The sequence below is a fragment of the Sus scrofa genome, chromosome 17, assembly GCF_000003025.6.
Source record: "Sus scrofa isolate TJ Tabasco breed Duroc chromosome 17, Sscrofa11.1, whole genome shotgun sequence".
Lineage (NCBI taxonomy): Eukaryota > Metazoa > Chordata > Mammalia > Artiodactyla > Suidae > Sus > Sus scrofa.
The window spans coordinates 46,673,480-46,691,388 of NC_010459.5; the positions used below are offsets into that span (position 1 = coordinate 46,673,480).

Sequence of the window (17,909 nt, forward strand, 5' to 3'; positions counted from 1 at the left end):
GAAACTTCATGTAGCATGTCTCAGGGTGAAGAGCACCAGCAGGGGTTTATGAATTGATGGTTAATGATTCTCTCAAACAATAGGGCAGACCAGCTACTTTATTCATATTGAATCTAAACCTTAGATCTCTGGCTTAGCAAAAACATAGGAAACCTTTTAAGACACAATAAATCTTGCGTTAAATCAGAGATGGTTTAAACCGGTCACGTAACTTCTAATATTCTGGGCTGGCAGCTACAGCATGACAAGTGTGCAGTCCAGTTTCAAAGCCACATTTCATTGTCCTTGGCACCCAAATCTTAAACCGATCTGAAAAAGTGCAGTTTTATAAAGGCTTTCACCACAGACCCACTGCTACCAGTCAAGCAATTTCTTCATCCCCATGGAACATGGGGGCGGGGATGTTCTAAATGAGAGGGATTTTTCGCTGATCTGCTTGCCTTGGTGGGTATGTAAGAACTCGAGAAGAGTAAGTTTAAAGAATGAAATTAACTGAGATGCCAAGAAAAGTTTTTATTGCAAGCACAGTGAGCAGAAGGAGATGTCTTCTCACACCAAGTGGCCGGAAGGTCTGCCGTTAACTAAATCTCTCGGACAACCCTTCATTGGTTTGAAGCACAGTAATCAGCTTCCGGCTCTCAGGTGTACATCATTTCGGCCATGTGGGACATTTTCTTGGGAATATACAAGTAATATTCCATGTAGCCTGACAGGTCCTCGATGGTCACGTCATCCACGTAGACCCGGGCTTGCTCAGAACAGGAGCGGGGAGAGCCAGACAGAGTTCTTGTGTGAAGCGACTGAGAGTAGTCCTCAAGCGTGGATCTTCGCTCTGGGGCCAAGGGAGGGACGTTCTGCAGGCCTGAAAAGGAATACACCTCCATATCATGCCACCTCTGACACTGGCACTCCTTGCCTACGCATGTACACGGCTTGCCCTGGTTTAGCTTGGAAACAGACTGAAAGTCAGAGAGATCATTGGCCTTGAGACTTGCTTGGGAGACTTGGGGGACATCAGAGGAGTCTTCCTCCTTACTCTCTGATGGGAGCCTTGGAACCGAGGTTCTCAAAGGCTCAACAACCGCCCCTGTGTGATTAGAATCGAGAGAAGGTGAGCATTCTCCTGTATTGAACTCTTTAGGAGGTGAAATTCCCAGCCCGCTGCTGCCATCAGGGGAGTCAGTCTGGCTCTTGTGCTTGAGCTGGCAGCTGGAAGCAGCAGCTATTGTACTGCAATGTATAAACTTCGGGGGATGAAGGACAGGAGACTTGGATCGTCGACGACGCGGGGTTCTCACTGCTCCTCGTGAAGACTTCCTTGTAGACCTAAGAGGGGAAAATGCACAAGAAGATGGTGGGATACAGAGCTCTCCTAAAGAGATTCCTTAAGATGGCTGGAAATTTGCCGCCTCTCTGGTTTATGAGTCTATGTAAGTCTCCCCTAAAGAATGTGCCTACCTCCATTTTCAAGCTGCTGAGTCTTTGTGTCTCAAAAACTTTGACGTCTCCTTTTTTAGGGCTGCACCTGCAGCATATGAAGGTTCCCAGGCTAGGAGTCAAATTGGAGCTATACTTACTGGCCTCTGCCACAGCCACATAGTAGCCAAACCTCATCTGCAACCTACACCACAGCTCGTGGCAATGCTGAATCCTTAACCCACTGAGCAAGGCCAGGGATCGAACCCACAACCTCACGGTTACTTGTCAGATTTGTTTCCGTTGCACCACTACGAGAACTCCAACATACCCTTTTTTTTTTTTTTTTTTTTTTCTTTTCCTCTCTTATGTGTCATCACACATGAAAATTTTCCCTTTTTGGCTTGGTTTTTTTTTTTTTTGTCTTTTTTAGGGCTGCACTGGCGGCATATGGAGGTTCCCAGGCTAGGGGTCGAATCGGAGCTGTAGCTGCCAGCCTATGTCAGAGCCACAGCAATGCGGGATCTGAGCCTCGTCTGTGACCTACACCACAGCTCATGGCAACGCCGGATCCTCAACTCACTGATCAAGGCCAGGGATCGAACTTGAAACCTCATGGTTTCTAGTTGGATTCGTTAACCACCTAGCCACGATGGGAACACCCCCAACATCCTTATTAACAAGCTATAGAAACTGGAGAGGTAAAGGGTAGTTTTAAATTGCATTTCTTTAAACATCTGGTGCAGAACACCTGTCTGCCCTGTCCCAACCCCTGGCTTGGGAATCTCTGACCAGTGGGTCTGGGGAAGTGCCCTGCACAGACAACTTAGAATGACGCTGTAAAAGCTCAGCGTTGTGCTCTGGGCCCTGAATACAGCAGCTTCAGAACCACCGTGGGGCTAATGCTACTCATGGCCACTATGCTAATTACTCAACAGAGTGGCAGATTCAGGATTCGTTTCTATCACTGGAAACAGGAGAAACACATATTTAGACACCTGGAAGTTTTCAGATATTAGAAATTATCAGACACACTATATAACTTTTTATAGAATATTTAAATAAGAATTGAACAAAGAAAAAAAGACTCAAAACTGCCAAGCAAATTTGAAAACAAAACCAAAAAATATTTTAAAAACTTTATACCTGAAATTAAACTAACTAGATGGGCCTGACAACAGAATACATACAGCTCAAAAAAGAAATACTGAACTGGAGGATAAATTTGAATTATTTACAACAGGGGTCAGCAAACTGCAGTTTATGGATCAAATCTGGCCCCCTATCTGTTTTTGTACAGCTCACGGACACTGCTCCTACGGGGCTAGAATTGTGTGTCTCCCCCCCCACCACCGCTGTTCTCCTCTCCCTTCCCTGTGCCTGCCCGCCCGGCCAGCAGATGTGCATATCACACCCCTGCCCGGGCCTGCGCTGGCTACATGCTGGGGCTCTGCTGTGGGCAGGTGCTGCTTACTAAGAGGTAGAATCTCAGTTTGTCAGGAGGAGGGAAGGGTGTGCTGGAATCTGGGTGCCACTGAGACAGAAAGCAGAGCTGACCCTGGCACTGCCACCAGGCTGGTCGTTTCATCCCAAGATTGTCTCAGCAACTGAACACAAAGTATGTCCACCAGCCAAGATGGTGCACATCAAGCAAACAAGGCAGGAGTTCTCGAACTTTTTAAGTACCTACATAGTATCTTTCCATTTCACCTCTTGGTCCCCAAAGCCAAAAATACTTATCATCTGACCCTTTACAAAAAAGTTTGCCAATCCTTGACCTAGAAGCCAACACACAGAGATTCAGAAAAATGTAAGAGTTAAGCGACATGAAAGACAGAATAAAGAGTCTGGGGTCTCTGAAAGAAAGAATATAGAGAATGGAAAACAAGATGATGGCTGAGAAATTTCCTGAATTGATGCACTAAGAGAAGCTACAGATATAGGAAGCATGCTAAAGCAAGAAAACTAAAAGCAATAAAACAAACTGCAAACTATCTCAAACAACAGGAACACCTTAAAAGCAGCTAAACACTAAATAGATTATTTCCAAAAGAACAATTAGTTTGAAAGTAGGTTTTCAACATGGAAGCCAGAGACAATGAATAATATCTTCAAGTGCTAAGAAAAAATAACTGTCAATTAGAACGATGAGGAGTTCCCATTGTGGCTCAGTGGGTTAAGAACCCAACTAGTATCCATGAGGATGCAGGTTCGATCCCTGGCCTCACTCAGAGGATTAAGGATCCAGCACTGCCATGAGTCATGGTGTAGGTCGCAGGCTCAGCTGGGATTTGGTGTTGCTATAGCTGTGGCATAGGACCACATTCGACCCATAGCCCCAAAACTTCCATATGCTCTTGGCTGGCCATAAAAAAAAAAAATTAAAACTATGATTTCAGGTATATCGTACCAGGTATAAATTTCAAGAACAAGGATGAAATAAAGACATTTTCAGGTAAATCAAATCCAAATGTATGTACCAGTAGAATATGATGTACACAACTCCAGGGGGCACCATTCAAATTTATTCCAGGTGGAGAACTAAGACAGAGGCCCTACTTACTCACAACAGACTTTTATCAAAGGAACTTCTGAGGGAAGTACTTTAGGAAGAGGGAGATCCTATGTGGAAGATCTGAGATGAAAGAATGGTGAGAGTAAAGAAACTGTAAATGAGATGTATCTAAACACCCAAATTTAAATAAAGTAGGTTAAATAAAACTGAAATTGTGAGATTAAAAATAAATGACAGGACAAAAATATCGGGGAACCACAAAATGGAAGTCAGGAAGTCAGAGCAAAACCGTTCTAAAAGTACATGTTATAAAATTTCAAGGCTGACTGCTAAAAGAACTGAAACAGGAGTTCCCGTCGTGGCACAGTGGTTAACGAATCCGACTAGGAACCATGAGGTTGCGGGTTCGGTCCCTGCCTTTGTTCAGTGGGTTAAGGATCTGGCGTTGCCGTGAGCTGTGGTGTAGGTTGCAGACGCGGCTCGGATCCTGAGTTGCTCTGGCTCTGGTGTAGGCCAGTGGCTACAGCTCCAATTCGACCCCTAGCCTGGGAACCTCCATATGCCGCGGGAGTGGCCCAAAGAAATAGCAAAAAGACAAAAAAAATAAATAAATAAAAGAACTGAAACACAGTAAACAAATTCCAAACCAACAGAATGAAAAATGGTAGGGAGAAAAACCAACATATTTCAGACAACTCTTTAAAAGGTGGTAAGGAGAGGGGCGGTGGGAAGAAAGAGAAAAAGAAAAAAGCAGGACCAAAAGCATAAAATAAGAGTAGAAACAAGTCCATATAATCAAAATAAATGTAAAGACATTAAAGTCAGCATTAAAGAAAGATTTTCAGATTGAATAAAACAAAACAAGCCAAGCCATACATATTTATGTGGGACACACCTAAATTTTTGAAACACAGAATGATTGAAAACAGAAAAAGATATACTAGGCAAATACTAAAAGACAACTGTATTAGCTATATTAATTCCAGACAAAACAGACTTCAAAACAAAAGTCATCATGAGGGATTAAGAAGGTCACTGTTAGAATAAAAGTCTCAATTCACCAGGAAGAAAACATTCGAAACTGACATGTACCTAGGCTACACGCACCTAACAAAACAGCTTTAAAACACATAAAGCAATACAGAAATTACCGGAAAAATAGACAAATGCAACCCAGTGGAGAACATTTCAACAGAACCCTCTCCATTATTAACAGGTCAAGCTGACCCCCACAAAAAATTATTTGAAAAAAGATCCAAATAACACATTTAAAAGCTTAATGGACATACACAGAAAGTAAAAATGACTAGAGAAGAGCCCTTCTTCTCAAACACACATAGAACATTCATAAAAAGTGATTACGAACCAGGCCACACAGCAAGTCTCAGCAATTTCACAATGAAGAGAAAGGATCTTCTTTAATTGGTGCGTCTTGGGTTCTACATCATAACATACTCTTTTCTGGATACTCAGGAAAGAAAATCCAATAATATTTTAAGGTGTTAGGATAAAAATCAACTGCAGTGAGACGCTCTTACCCGTGCCAACTGTCTTTAGATGCACATGTGGTTTTCAGTTTTGTATCATCTGCTGCTGTTCTGACTGATGCTCTCACACTCGTGCCTTCTCCAACAGACAGAGATGCTATGGACCTGAAGACAAGAACAAAGTTTACTGCTTAGAAAACCGTGCAAGGAGGGGAGTTCCCGTCGTGGCGCAGTGGTTAACGAATCTGACTAGGAACCATGAGGTTGCGGGTTCGGTCCCTGCCCTTGCTCAGTGGGTTAACGATCCGGCGTTGCCATGAGCTGTGGTGTAGGTTGCAGACGCAGCTCGGATCCCACGTTGCTGTGGCTCTGGCGTAGGCCGGTGGCTACAGCTCCGATTCGACCCCTAGCCTGGGAACCTCCATATGCTGCGGGAGCGGCTCAAGAAATAGCAACAACAACAACAACAACAACAGACAAAAAGACAAAAAAAAAAAAAAAAAAAAAAAAAAGAAAACCGCGCAAGGAGGATCTTACTGTTCTCCCAACCCAAATGCAGTTTGAATCAATACTGTTATTGTCTTTCTAGTTTGGGTTTCTCAAAAATTTCTCAGCTTTTAGTATAAATTTTCTTCCAAAATCAAATTTGGAGGATCCCTAAGAGTTCACAGTTGCAAAATCATAAGCCAAAGAATGATTCTTAAGTGTAACCAGAGTGGGATATAAATAGACCTTCGGGCTGTTTATCTGGGGCAGATCAGGCCTTATGTCCAGGGAGAATACTAATGACACTAACCATTTATTTTATGCGGGCAAACTAGAGCCGTGGAAACTAAGTTTAGGAGCAGAAACTTGAGGGGACTCAATCTAACTTGAAAATGAATACTTTTTCAAATAGTTCACAACTTCTAGAAAAATACTCTAATTTTTACAATTAATAAACCTGAAATAAGATATTACTCAGTTAAATCTCTGCGGTTTAAAATTACACAAGTCGTATGGGTTCCCAGAGAAGAAGATAAAAAAAACTTAAAAGAGAGAAAAATAATCTATAATCTCGCAACCACCAGAGACCACCGACATTAACATTTAATGTTAAATTCTTTTGGACCTTGTTTTTTTGGCTAATACTGCAGTATGCAGAAGTTCCCAGGCCGGGGATTGAACCTGTGCCACAGAAGTGACAATGTCGGGTCTTTTAACCGCTAGATCACCAGGGAACTCCTTTTCAATATACACACACACACACTGACACAGGCTCCTACTGTATATGTTGTGGTACTGATAAATACCCTTTAGAAAGAGACAATCTACTAAGTAAAAAAAAAAAAAGTTCACTGAAATATAATTTAAAATAAAAACAGAATTACCTAAATGTCTAATAATAGAAAATACTATACTATATAAATTAGGGTCGATCTGTACAATGGAATATCAGGAATTTATTAAAAATTCAGTGTGCTCACAACATTAAGAGAAAACAGCATAAACACTTGTACATATATTATGATATCAAATATGCAATAAAAAGTCTACAGTGCTATTACAGATGATCTAGATATTAACAGTGGTAATGGTAAATTGTGATTTTTTTTTACTTCCTTTTTTATCCTTTTTTTTTGTCATTTATCCATAATAAGCATGTACTATTTTATACTCTGATAAAAAAAGACTATATTGTTTTACAATAAACAGAGATTTGTCCTGCTAAGACAAATACCATTAGGAGTCAAAAACCTGTTAAACAGGATCATATTAAATTCCTGGTAAGGCTTGGTTAGTTTATGAGTCAGTACCTCAGGAGTTGCATTTGTAAATCAGCAACAATACGAAACAACTAGAAATGTATGGTACACTACACCAGGGTTATTCTGCTGAGTCACAGTAATGACTCACTCCTTGTACTCTTATTTATTTGGTTTTCTCAAATGTTCTCCACTGCTCCTTCTCTTTCTATATATTACTCAAAGTAGATCACATGCCTCAAATATATAATGTTTGACCACATATTGTACAGATATTTATAAAAGTTTTTTTTTTATGTTCCAAGTAATTTTTAGGGGGACGGAAATACTTAAATGTTATGTTCCAACTTAAAACACCAAGAAAGAAGTTTATCAAAAGTTACTTACATAAATTTATACACTAAAGGATTTACATGTTTTATACACTTATACATTTTTAGTATTTTCCTAATAAAATTTTTTTTTTCTATACCTCAAATCACAAAGGAATACACTAAGACTACAATCTGGAACTATTTGTTTCTCTCTTTTGTTTCTGTTTCACCAAAATAGCTTATAAAGTACTGATTAATTCTAATGGCAAGATAACTATACTGGAAAAACCACTAGGAAAAGATACTTATTTGAAGGATCACGGAAGCAAACAGAAGGACATGTAACAGCTACTGTGCATATCTGTTAGTATAAATCTTTTGATAGTACAAAAATAGTACGAGCAATAAACAGCTTTAATAACTAACATCTATTTAATTTTACTACGTGCCAGGTACTGAATGTATTTCTTCATGCTATCTTCTCAAGGTACCATATAAAGGAACAGTTAAGAGCACAGGTTCCAGACATAAATTGTCTGGGATGAAATCCTGGCTCTACTACTTCTTGCCAACGTGACCTTTTCCAAGTGATTTAATTCATCTGCAGCTCCTCTGAAAACTAGATAGTATACTTTGCAGTATTATCTTCTAAGTTGGTAGTGAGGATTAGATGATGTGTACAGAGTACTTACGCCAATGTCTTTGACACAGCAAATGAATAATAAATTTTAGCAATTATTATTATTCCTTGTTGTGGAGTGTTTGGTTTCCATTCATGAAATGAAATATTCTTACATCCATTAACAATTTGAGATTTCTTCTAGTCTGGGGCAAAGAATGGCATGAAAAGAGTCCTCCACACACATTTTGCAAAGGGTGAAATATTAACATTCAGACAGCAGCTGGTCTGCAGGTGCCCTAATTAGTTTGGCCAAAGGGTTCAAGAATATTGATCTCAGTGACAGAACCCTAATGAATAGAGGTTTCCATAGTGATCGGCTCAGCAACCAGAGTCCATGAAATCTACAATGTCTGCAGACACCCCTATTGAGCCAACTCACTTTTAGTGAAAAACAGTGATTCCCTAGAGATGCAGGAGGAACTGATGGGACACTGCCTAATAATGTCTGATTAAAAAGAGGCAGGAGGAATTCTTTTCAAAGTTAAGGAAAACCCCCAACCTTGGAGTAAAAATGAGCAGCTACTTTTCAAAATTTAACAGAAGAATTTCTTTTATAAGTAAAACAATACCGTACAGAACTTGGTAAAATGTCACAATTAACATTTACACCTTCTACAAAGAAAGAGAAATATTAGAAAAGAGCGGGCTCCCTTGAGGAAATGTCTATTTAAATATAGTAAACAAACCCCCAATAATATATTCCATATTTAATTACCCTGATGCATCCACTCTTAACTTCTTGAAAGCGGTTTGTAGACTCTCCTCCTCTCCATCCTTGGCTTCAGATTTCATTGTGAAAGTTTTTACACTACTATGGATGTTACCGTTAATACTGAAAAAAATAAATAAATAAATAAAGTGAGCAAAGTGGGATTTAAAGTGCACCCTTTGTTAAAACCTATATTCCTGATACTACCATTGCTTGTTACGTAGAAAAAAAGCAAAATTTCTATTTCTAAAAGAAAGTTTCAATGTATATGATTAGGAAACTGTAGCTTTTACTTCTTAAGAGGAGACAAATGAAATGATACAAGAAATGTGTATTTATTACGATGAAATTTAAACTGTATGAATACTTGATGCCAACATCCCATTAATAGAGTGTTGAAAACTGCATCACCCAATCTGTGTTTAAGTATACTTTTTAACATGAGGGGAATCTCTCCAATTGCAGAAGTCTAGAAAAGTATAGAAAAAAATGACCTTTGCATCAGAAGTCAAAGAAGAAAGCTCAACCTAGAGGACTCTGATCTGAAATGTTACCAAGTATTTGTCTCATCTAACTCTAAACATTTCAGATAAGAACAGCGTTCATGAAACATGACAGCGCTCCTCCAGAGCAATCCTGACCCAGATATCAATATTTATACTCACATTAATATTCACACCCAGATATCAATATATTAATTACCATTGTTAAAGTAGGATTATAAACATGTTTCAATGAATGCCCCACACTCTACCTATAAGGTTGGTACCTCTGTTTACTTTATAGCTTTGAATAATTTATTTCAAAAGCAAGTATCGATGAACTGTACTTGCAACTCAAAAACAAACCTAAAATTAGCTAAAAGGGGTAGGAAATTTTAAAAAATTCAAAATTATTGTTCTATAGATGCTCCTTTAAATACTCTTTACTTAATCAACTAGATTGAGTAACCAAAGTTCTCCATTTTTTCCACCCTGATTTTTATCCTTAAACAAAAGAAAGAGGAAGGGAGACCAAGCACAGCAACGAGAGACACAATAGAGATGTTAACAAATTCTTTGACTCTGTCTCTCGATTTTTTTACTCAAGGTAAAAAATTTGTTAATATCAAATCCTGAATAAAAAAATAAATCATTATCTATAACACATCACAGGGAATCAGAAAGATAAAAAGTAAAACAAAATGTATAAGATGAGGAATTTTTGAAGCAAAGAATTCACCTCACATTCTCTATTTCTAACCTGCTACCCCCTGAACCACCCCCCACCCACCCGAACCTCCCCGCCCAGGCACTCTCAGTGAGCAGTGCCTCTCTATGGCTCCCTGGATTCTCTCTGATTCCATATGTGCTCATTTTTCAAGGGTGGATTTGATCTTATTGTGATACCTCTAATATTCCAAAGGTCAGGGTGTCATAATATGTTTGATATAATGTAAACATGTAGTATCAGGGGCAGAATTAAGAAGCAAGGAATCAAGACTATTTGGTTATTTATTATACATAGAAGGTGGAGAGCACTAAAAACAGTCTCAAAAGAATCCAGCTAGCTTTCACCTCAACTTCTTAAGACAAAAATTTGAAATACACTCCCCGCATATATTTTGCTAGTTTATTTAATCAGTACATCAATTTGAGGAAACATTATCAATTCCATATTTTACTGGTTCCTAATCCTTCTGGATTTAGAGGAGGATTCTCTCCCAGTTACACAATGTCCCATATGCCTGGGGAGAGGGGTGAGCAAAAATCACATATTCTATTACTTTTGAAGCGCCACAGCATCTAAAAGGGTGACATCTGTAGGCTGTAAACAAATTCTTCCTGCTGGCAGAACTAAAATAAAGTTTTTATTTTATTTATTAATTTTCCTCAATTACTTTTGGACCAGTTAGTCAAAAGCTCAGGCTCTTGGCCCTTATAGAGTGAAATCATCTGAGCCAGTCTACCCATCTCTGCAGACCCCACACAAACTTTCTTCTGGCTTCTCTGGAGATCAGTACACATCACATCTACTAGTATTGACAGAATTCCTACTATATGCTTTAGCACTAGACTGGGTGCTTAGGGATACAAGGATAAACCTGACATCAGAACTAGAATCTCATTCTTGCCCTAACACTGCACTAAGATGTTTTGCGCCCCGATATGGAACTTTTAATTATATAGTCCTAACTCTAGATGTTAATACAAACCTAGCTGACACACTAAAACTTTCTTGACACATTAAAAGATCCATCATTTAACAACCAAAACAGACCAAAATAAAACTGGCACAGACTAAAACATTAGGAATGACATTCCATCTAAACTATTTTGAGACTTTCAACATTCTGATGACTCACCTTTTCCCTCAATTATATTAACCCAGAGCAAAGGTGAATCTTAGGCATGACCTGAAGAGCTAAATCATAACATGTTTGTAATTACAAAAAGGCTTATTATGCTCCGCCCTATTCCCGGCCTCCCATTCACTCAAATCAAGAGCTAAATAACTCAGTGAAACATGTATCGTTTTCCCCTTCTTCACTGATAAATTCATAAATTTGTGGGATGGATTTCTGCCGTTTTTTACTACACTAACTTCTTGAAATTGAACGATCCCCCTCAAAGATCAAACTTTTTAAAAGGCCTATTAGAAATTACCTTAAGTCAAATAACATAGGGCCTCGGATTTTCCTTAGCCTTTCAAAAAAAACCAAAATTATTCTAAGTTCCTTCATCAAAAGGGCAAATTCCTGATTTTCTCTGATTGTCAACAAAAGCTATGGGTCACAATCTTATTTACATCTTGCAGTTTTAACCGAGACCTCTTCGAACGTCAGGCCTAGGTCCAAATTTCCAGGACCCTGAAAAGACCGGAGAACGATCAATAAAAGATCTGCGCGTAAGCGTGTCATCACAATGTTAAAATATTTAGAAAATTTCCCAACCCACCAGGAAGCGTGGAGTTCGGGAAAGAAAACCGAATCCAGCAACTCTGCAAGGCGCAAATAAAACTAGGTTCAAACAATCGACCCGGGTGTCTCTTCTACCCACTCAACTCCCTAAACTCTCGGTACTAGAGCCCGATGTTAATTCTTCTTACCCAGAAAGTGGATCGGTCGTGGTTCAACAGGATTTGGGGAGAGGGAGGCTCAGAACCTGAGGGGTTCGGATAGCGGGGAGCTGTCCAGGGCCTTAGCTCTGCCCGCCCGAGGTCCTGCAGCTGGAAGTCGCCCCCTGAGGATACTCTCCGGGCCAAAAGGAGAGGATACAGTAGGGCCAAGGGGCAAGGGATGCAGGAGGAGGAGGGAGCAAAGCCGAAGCGGCAGCCAACGAGACTGGGGCGCGGAAAAGGGCGGGAAGGGGCAAAGGGCTGCCGAGGAGGACGAAAAGGGGAAGCTACGGCCAGGCGGGAGAGGGCGGAGGCGCGGGGCGGGGGTCGCGGAGGCGGGAAGGGGCGAAGAGAGCGGGGCTCGGGTAGTGCCAGGCCGCGGCGGCGGACGGAGCGCGGAGAGGCGCAGGCCCGGCTGGGCCCAGACAGCCAGAGCCGTGGGACGACGCGACGCGACGCGAGAGGGCTCAGAAGCGGCTGCCCGCTGCCAGGCCGGGCCTCGAGGCCGAGACGCGGTGCTACGGAGCTTCTCCGTCAAGTCTGGGCACTCACCTCCTCGCGGCAGGGTCGCTCCGGTGAGCCAGTCTCGTCAGTTCAGATCGTCTCTCCCCGATCGTCGCGCCTGACTGACCCGGATCTAAACCCGCGGAGGGGGCGGCCCGCTCCTCCGGAGTCGCTCTGCGCCTGCGTCACTCGGGCACGCCCCCCGCCCCCTGTTCGCGCTCCTCCTACCCCCCGTGACTCGGCAGCGCGGCAGGCAGCGACTGCGCAGGCGCGGAGCTGTAGCCGCGCCTCTCAAACGCCTTGCACCCGCCCCTCTCAAAACACGTGCGCCTGACGCCACTTCCTGTTATTCTCTTCGCTCGCTCCTCCCTTCTCAAAGAGTTTGCTGGGGATGGCTTTCTGGGGCATGCCTGCTTCCTTCTCTTGGTCAGGTGAGTGACTGGGTGAGTGAGGGTTGTTTCTCGCTGTCACGGAGCCACCTCGATTTTCCGCGGTCTCCCTGTGCTTGGAGCGCTACCTGGAGTCAACAAGGCTACGGAATTCCGCGAGGTGAGGCCCAGGTGGGTGGATCTTTACGCAACGGAGCCACCTCTGAACGCTCCGCGCGAGTCTCCTGGATGCGCGAATCTGGACTGCCGGCGGTATCGCTGGGGCTCGAACACCAGCCTTCGCCTCCTGGGGATCCCCCAGGGCTGCAGAAAAGCAAGGGGGAATCCGACACAGCTAGTACCGTGAACATTAGGCCGAAATTGGAACTGAAATGCGTTTACAAAATACCTTTGTTGTTTCCCTCTCTGGCTTTCTCCATTCTGTTAAATGAGGACGTTGGACTGCTTCAGCACATCTCGTTGTTTTCAGGCATGGACTCCGTTGAGAATCTGGTGAGAATCGTAGGCCGCCTCGACAGAGACGTGCACAGGCATACCAAATTTTGCAAAAAGGTTTGGGCAGTTCACCTAAGCAGGTAATTTTTAGGGATCTTTTCCTTTTGTAGGACTCCGACGGTTGCTTGGATGGCAGACAGAGAAGGGATGGGCTGAGCAACGGCTGCTACTCCCTCCAACACCAGCTCACTCACCATGCCCCAGTTCCACGTCCGCACTTCTCAGAGCTTTGTGGGAAAAGATGCTCTTCCTCAGTAAAATGGGCTCGAGTTGGTTCTGGCCAACCTTTGTGTGAGGTTGTCACTTGAACCAAAACTGGACCCTCCCACTCCCCAGTACCTTAGCTATAATCACCTAATTGGATAGGCTGCTGAAAATAGCTTGGTATGTTCAACTTAACTATAGCCAGACTTTGGAATGCCTGGCCCATGTCTGAGGATGGAATCTACAGGTTATTTTATAAGATTGTTAAAGCATGTCTTGGGCCCTGGGTACCTTTTTAAATCCTTGTTCATACCAGAGGCTCAGTAACTGACAAGGGATGAAAGAAACCTGTTAATTGTTAAGTCCCAACATCAAACCAAATTCTAATGATGGCTCCCCGCTTCTTTGCAGCAACCATGCACGTGTTTGCACGTTTAATATTCCTGTAATTTTACACAACAGATGAGGATGACTGGGATTCAGATATTAGCTTGTTCTAGCTCCCTTCTTCTGTGTCACAGTGCTAGGAAGTGACCGAATCAGGATTTAAACAGTCTCAAAAGCCTGGCAGTCCACTGCTTACCATCTCTCAGTATATCTTAGAATAAGAAGCAGGAAAATATGATGCATTTTTTTCCCCTCAGAAGTTGCCACGTGAATTTCATTAAGACCAAATACATGTTTTTAAGCTGTTAGTCAAAAATACTGCTTCAGATAAAACCACACAACCTTGAAGGCAGGGACTGTATCTAGTTGAGTTGAATTCTGGAGGTGAGTAGGTGCTGTGCTGTGTACAGTTTTGGGGCATGCTTCATTTTACCTCATTTCCATCTATGATGGCATTAAATACTAAAAACTAAAGTTTTAAAAGGCTTCCTTTTATTTTATTTATTATATTTATTTGTAATTATTTATTTATTTTTTTTTGGGGGTGTTTTTTCCTTTTCTAGGGCTGCTTCCCGCGGCATATGGAGGTTCCCAGGCTAGGGGTCTAATCGGAGCTGTAGATGCTGGCCTACGCCAGAGCCACAGCAACTCAGAATACGAGCTGTGTCGGCGACCTACACCACAGCCCGCGGCAACGCTGGATCCTTAACCCACTGAGCAAGGCCAGGAATCAAACCCACAACCTCATGGTTCCTAGTCGGATTCGCTAACCACTGTGCCACGACAGAAACTCCAGGCTTCCTTTTAGGTACGCGTGTCTCTGTCGTAAAGCTGGATGCTTTCTGAGGATGTGGCTCATTACTCAGGGAGTATTTGGAAGGCGAACCTCTGGGGAAGAAAGTCTGTTAACTCACACCCCCTGATGTGGCCTGAAATTCCAAGTCATATATAGGCCTGATTCACTGTTTGACACCTCATGACTTAGAATGAGAGACAGAAGCCACAAAGCATGTGATGTGTGGGAACAAAGCCAGACTGCCTCCTACACCAGCAGCACAGGATCTTTCCAGCCACAGAAAAAGCCTTGAACCTAATGTGGAGATTTTATATTCAGGAAATTGACTTGGCATTTATCAACTTAATGCACACAGTGATGCCATTTAATCAGAAAGCTGTGGTAGCTGTAAAATGCCTTTAACAGTGTACGTCCTTCTTGTTACATGTACTTTCTAAGTGATTGAATAGAGGAGAATTCATTCCATCAAATTAGACTGCAAAAACAATCAATTTATATAGGAAGATAACTTCTGATTTTATTTATTTTTTATTTTTAAATTTTATTTTACTTATCTATTTAGTCTTTTTGTCCTTTTTAGGGCTGCACCCCCGGCATATGGAACTTCCCAGGCCAGGGGCCTAATTGGAGCTGTTACCAGCCTCCGTAACAGCCACAGCAATGGGGGATCAGAGCCTTGTCTGTGACCTACACCACAGCTCACAGCAACGCCGATCCACAACCCACTGAGTGAGGCCAGGGATCGAACCCACAACCTCATGGTTTCTAGTCAGATTCATTTCCGCTGCGCCATGACGGGAACGCCACATTCTGATTTTAAAAAATAGCTTTGGGGAAGGCAAGTTCAAAGCTTTAAAAAATTTATTTTCCCAGTGATATGACTGCTATCCTACCAGTTGGTAATCTGGAAGAGTAGTCTTTTCTCATGTTTTAAAGCTCAAATAATTTATTCCTTACCTTGATGACATTATTAAATGTAAAATGTCTACACCATGTCATTTAAAATGTCTACACCATCTTGGAGTAGAAGATGGAGACAACAGTGATCATTTGTGTTGATTTATAAAGTCTCATTTAATGTTCACAACCAACTACTGAAACAGGTGTTTTTAGCATGTCCATTTTACAGCTAAGGAAACTAAGCTCAGAACAGTTAGGTAACTTGCCCACAGTTACACAGCTTATAAATGGCAGAACTGGGATTCACATCTAGGCGTCTGACTCCACTCACCTTCCTGATCACAGAGTGACACCGGCTTCCTTATCCTCAGCCCCTCCACCACTTGCACATCCTGACTAGACCACGGATGCCCACTTCTACCTGGGAGATACTGTTGGGCTTGAGAAAATTGGCTGCCCAGAGTTTGGGCAGGTTTGGGACTGTGATCCAACTACACCTCCCTTGCCTGTCCTGGAACTCACTAGACTTACTTCCCTCCCAGGTTTTTTGTATTTGTTGTTCTTCCAGCTTGGAACATTGTTCACCCACAACTCACCTCTTCATGCAAGTTTCTTTTCATTTCAATTCTCCAGCGGGAATGTCCATCATCAGATGAATGGATAAAGAAGATGTAGCATTGAGAGTTCCCTGGTGGTCTAGTAGTTAGGATTTGGCCCTTTTACCACAATGGCCCAGGTTCAAAATCTGGTCTGGGATCTGAGGTCTCACATTAAGTCACTGCATGCCACAGCCAAAAAGAAAAAAAGAAATGGAACACACAATGGAATACTACTCAGCCATTTGCAACAACATGGGTGAACCCAGAAATTACACTAAATGTGATAACCACTACACTATGGAAACCTCTTATCATACTAAATGAATTAAGTCAAAGACATATATGATAGCACTTATATGTGGACTCTAAAAAGTGATTACAGATGAACTTATTTACAAAACAGAAGTAGACTCAGACATAGAAAACAAACTTATGGTTACCAAAAGGGGGAAGAGGGATAAATTAGGTATTTGAGATTAACAGATACACACTATTATATGTAAAATAAACAAAGACCTACTTACAGCTCAGGGAACTATATTCAGGATCTTTTTAAAAACTAAAGGCGTTCTTGTCATGGTGCAGCGGAAATGAATCTGACTAGGAACCACGAGGTTGCTGGTTCGATCCCTGGCCTTGCTTAGTGAGTTAAGGCTCTGATGTTGCCATGAGCTATGGTGTAGGTTGCTGTAGGATCTGGCATTGCTGTGGCTGTGGCGTAAGCCAGCATCTGTGGCTCGGATTAGGCCCCTAGCCTGGGACTCTCCGCATGTTGCAGGTTTGACCCTTAAAAAAAAAAGGTATAGTTGATTTACAATGTTGTGCCAATTGGTGCTGTACTTTGGTATCTTGTCATAACCTTCAGTATCTATGTCTTGTCATAATGGAAAAGAATCTGAAAACGAATATATATATAGATATACACATATAACTGACTCACTTTGCTATACACCTGAAACATTTTAAATCAACTATACTTCAATTAAAAAAATAATAAAATGGGGACTATGAAACAAAAAATTCCCCAAAAGGGCCTTCCTGGGCCACCGGAGCCCCCATCTTCACACTGTATCCCTTTACTTGGCTTTATCTGTCATTGAAGCGTTTGTCACTAGTGGACAATGTATATTCATTATCACTCTCCTCACTAGAAAAGAAGCTACCTGGGGACCCAGACCTTGGATCTTGTTTATCAGTGTTTTTCCCCCTGAATCTAAGATGCACATTTTCCCACAATTCAGCACTCTGAAAATGTGGATACATCTTGTGATCAACAGTGTGTCCTAATTTTATCCGTAGCATGGTTTTCTTTCTTAATTGGACCTACAATAAATGGTGAGTCTTTAAAATGATAATGTCTTGGAGTTGTTGAAAATACAGTTATCCCCAGGGCCAAAACTCTCGCTTGGCACCAAGTTGGCACTTGGTATTTACTGGTCAAATGAAAGCGTCTGAGCATTCACTGTAGAAACTATTTACTATAGAAACTATTCACTATAAGAAACTATTTAAATGTTTTTAATCCATACAATTACCCTGCTACGCAACTCTTTCTGTTATCAAAGGAGTGAAGTGATGGGAATTCCATGGGTGTCAATCATATTGGAAGATGGTGAGTAAAGAGAGTTATGTCTTGGTCGGCTCTGCTCTGCTGTGGGACCGCGGTGCCTT

General features: G+C 41.8%; 1 protein-coding gene and 1 non-coding gene across 5 annotated transcripts; one reads left to right on the forward strand and one right to left on the reverse strand.

Moving 5' to 3' along the window:
* OSER1 (oxidative stress responsive serine rich 1) lies at nt 81-12,665 on the reverse strand. Of its 4 annotated transcripts, none has more exons than XM_021078055.1 (5): nt 12,517-12,606; nt 11,956-12,100; nt 8,875-8,991; nt 5,470-5,583; nt 81-1,326 (listed from the first exon to the last, which is right to left on the reverse strand). In XM_021078055.1, the coding sequence occupies exons 3-5, from the start codon at nt 8,949-8,951 to the stop codon at nt 639-641; spliced, it is 879 nt and encodes a 292-aa protein (XP_020933714.1). In that variant the 5' UTR covers nt 8,952-8,991; nt 11,956-12,100; nt 12,517-12,606; the 3' UTR covers nt 81-638. The 4 variants fall into 4 exon arrangements, with proteins under 4 accessions (XP_020933714.1, XP_020933715.1, XP_020933716.1 ...); XM_021078056.1 differs by having other exon boundaries at nt 11,956-12,075; nt 12,517-12,596; XM_021078057.1 differs by having other exon boundaries at nt 11,956-12,089; nt 12,517-12,596.
* Nucleotides 12,777-14,426, forward strand: LOC106506689. Its single transcript, XR_002340076.1, has 2 exons — nt 12,777-13,349; nt 13,463-14,426. It is a non-coding gene; the product is annotated as an uncharacterized LOC106506689 (transcript).

What these genes read in the sequence shown, in the direction of transcription:
- OSER1 (XM_021078054.1), bottom strand. Translation starts at nt 8,951, where the DNA reads ATGAAATCTGAAGCCAAGGATGGAGAGGAGGAGAGTCTACAAACCGCT. An exon ending in TTAAGAGTGGATGCATCAGG is followed by an intron (nt 5,584 to 8,874) that starts GTAATTAAATAT and finishes TCTTGTCTTCAG; the next exon opens with GTCCATAGCATCTCTGTCTG. An exon ending in TCTAAAGACAGTTGGCACGG is followed by an intron (nt 1,327 to 5,469) that starts GTAAGAGCGTCT and finishes TTCCCCTCTTAG; the next exon opens with GTCTACAAGGAAGTCTTCAC.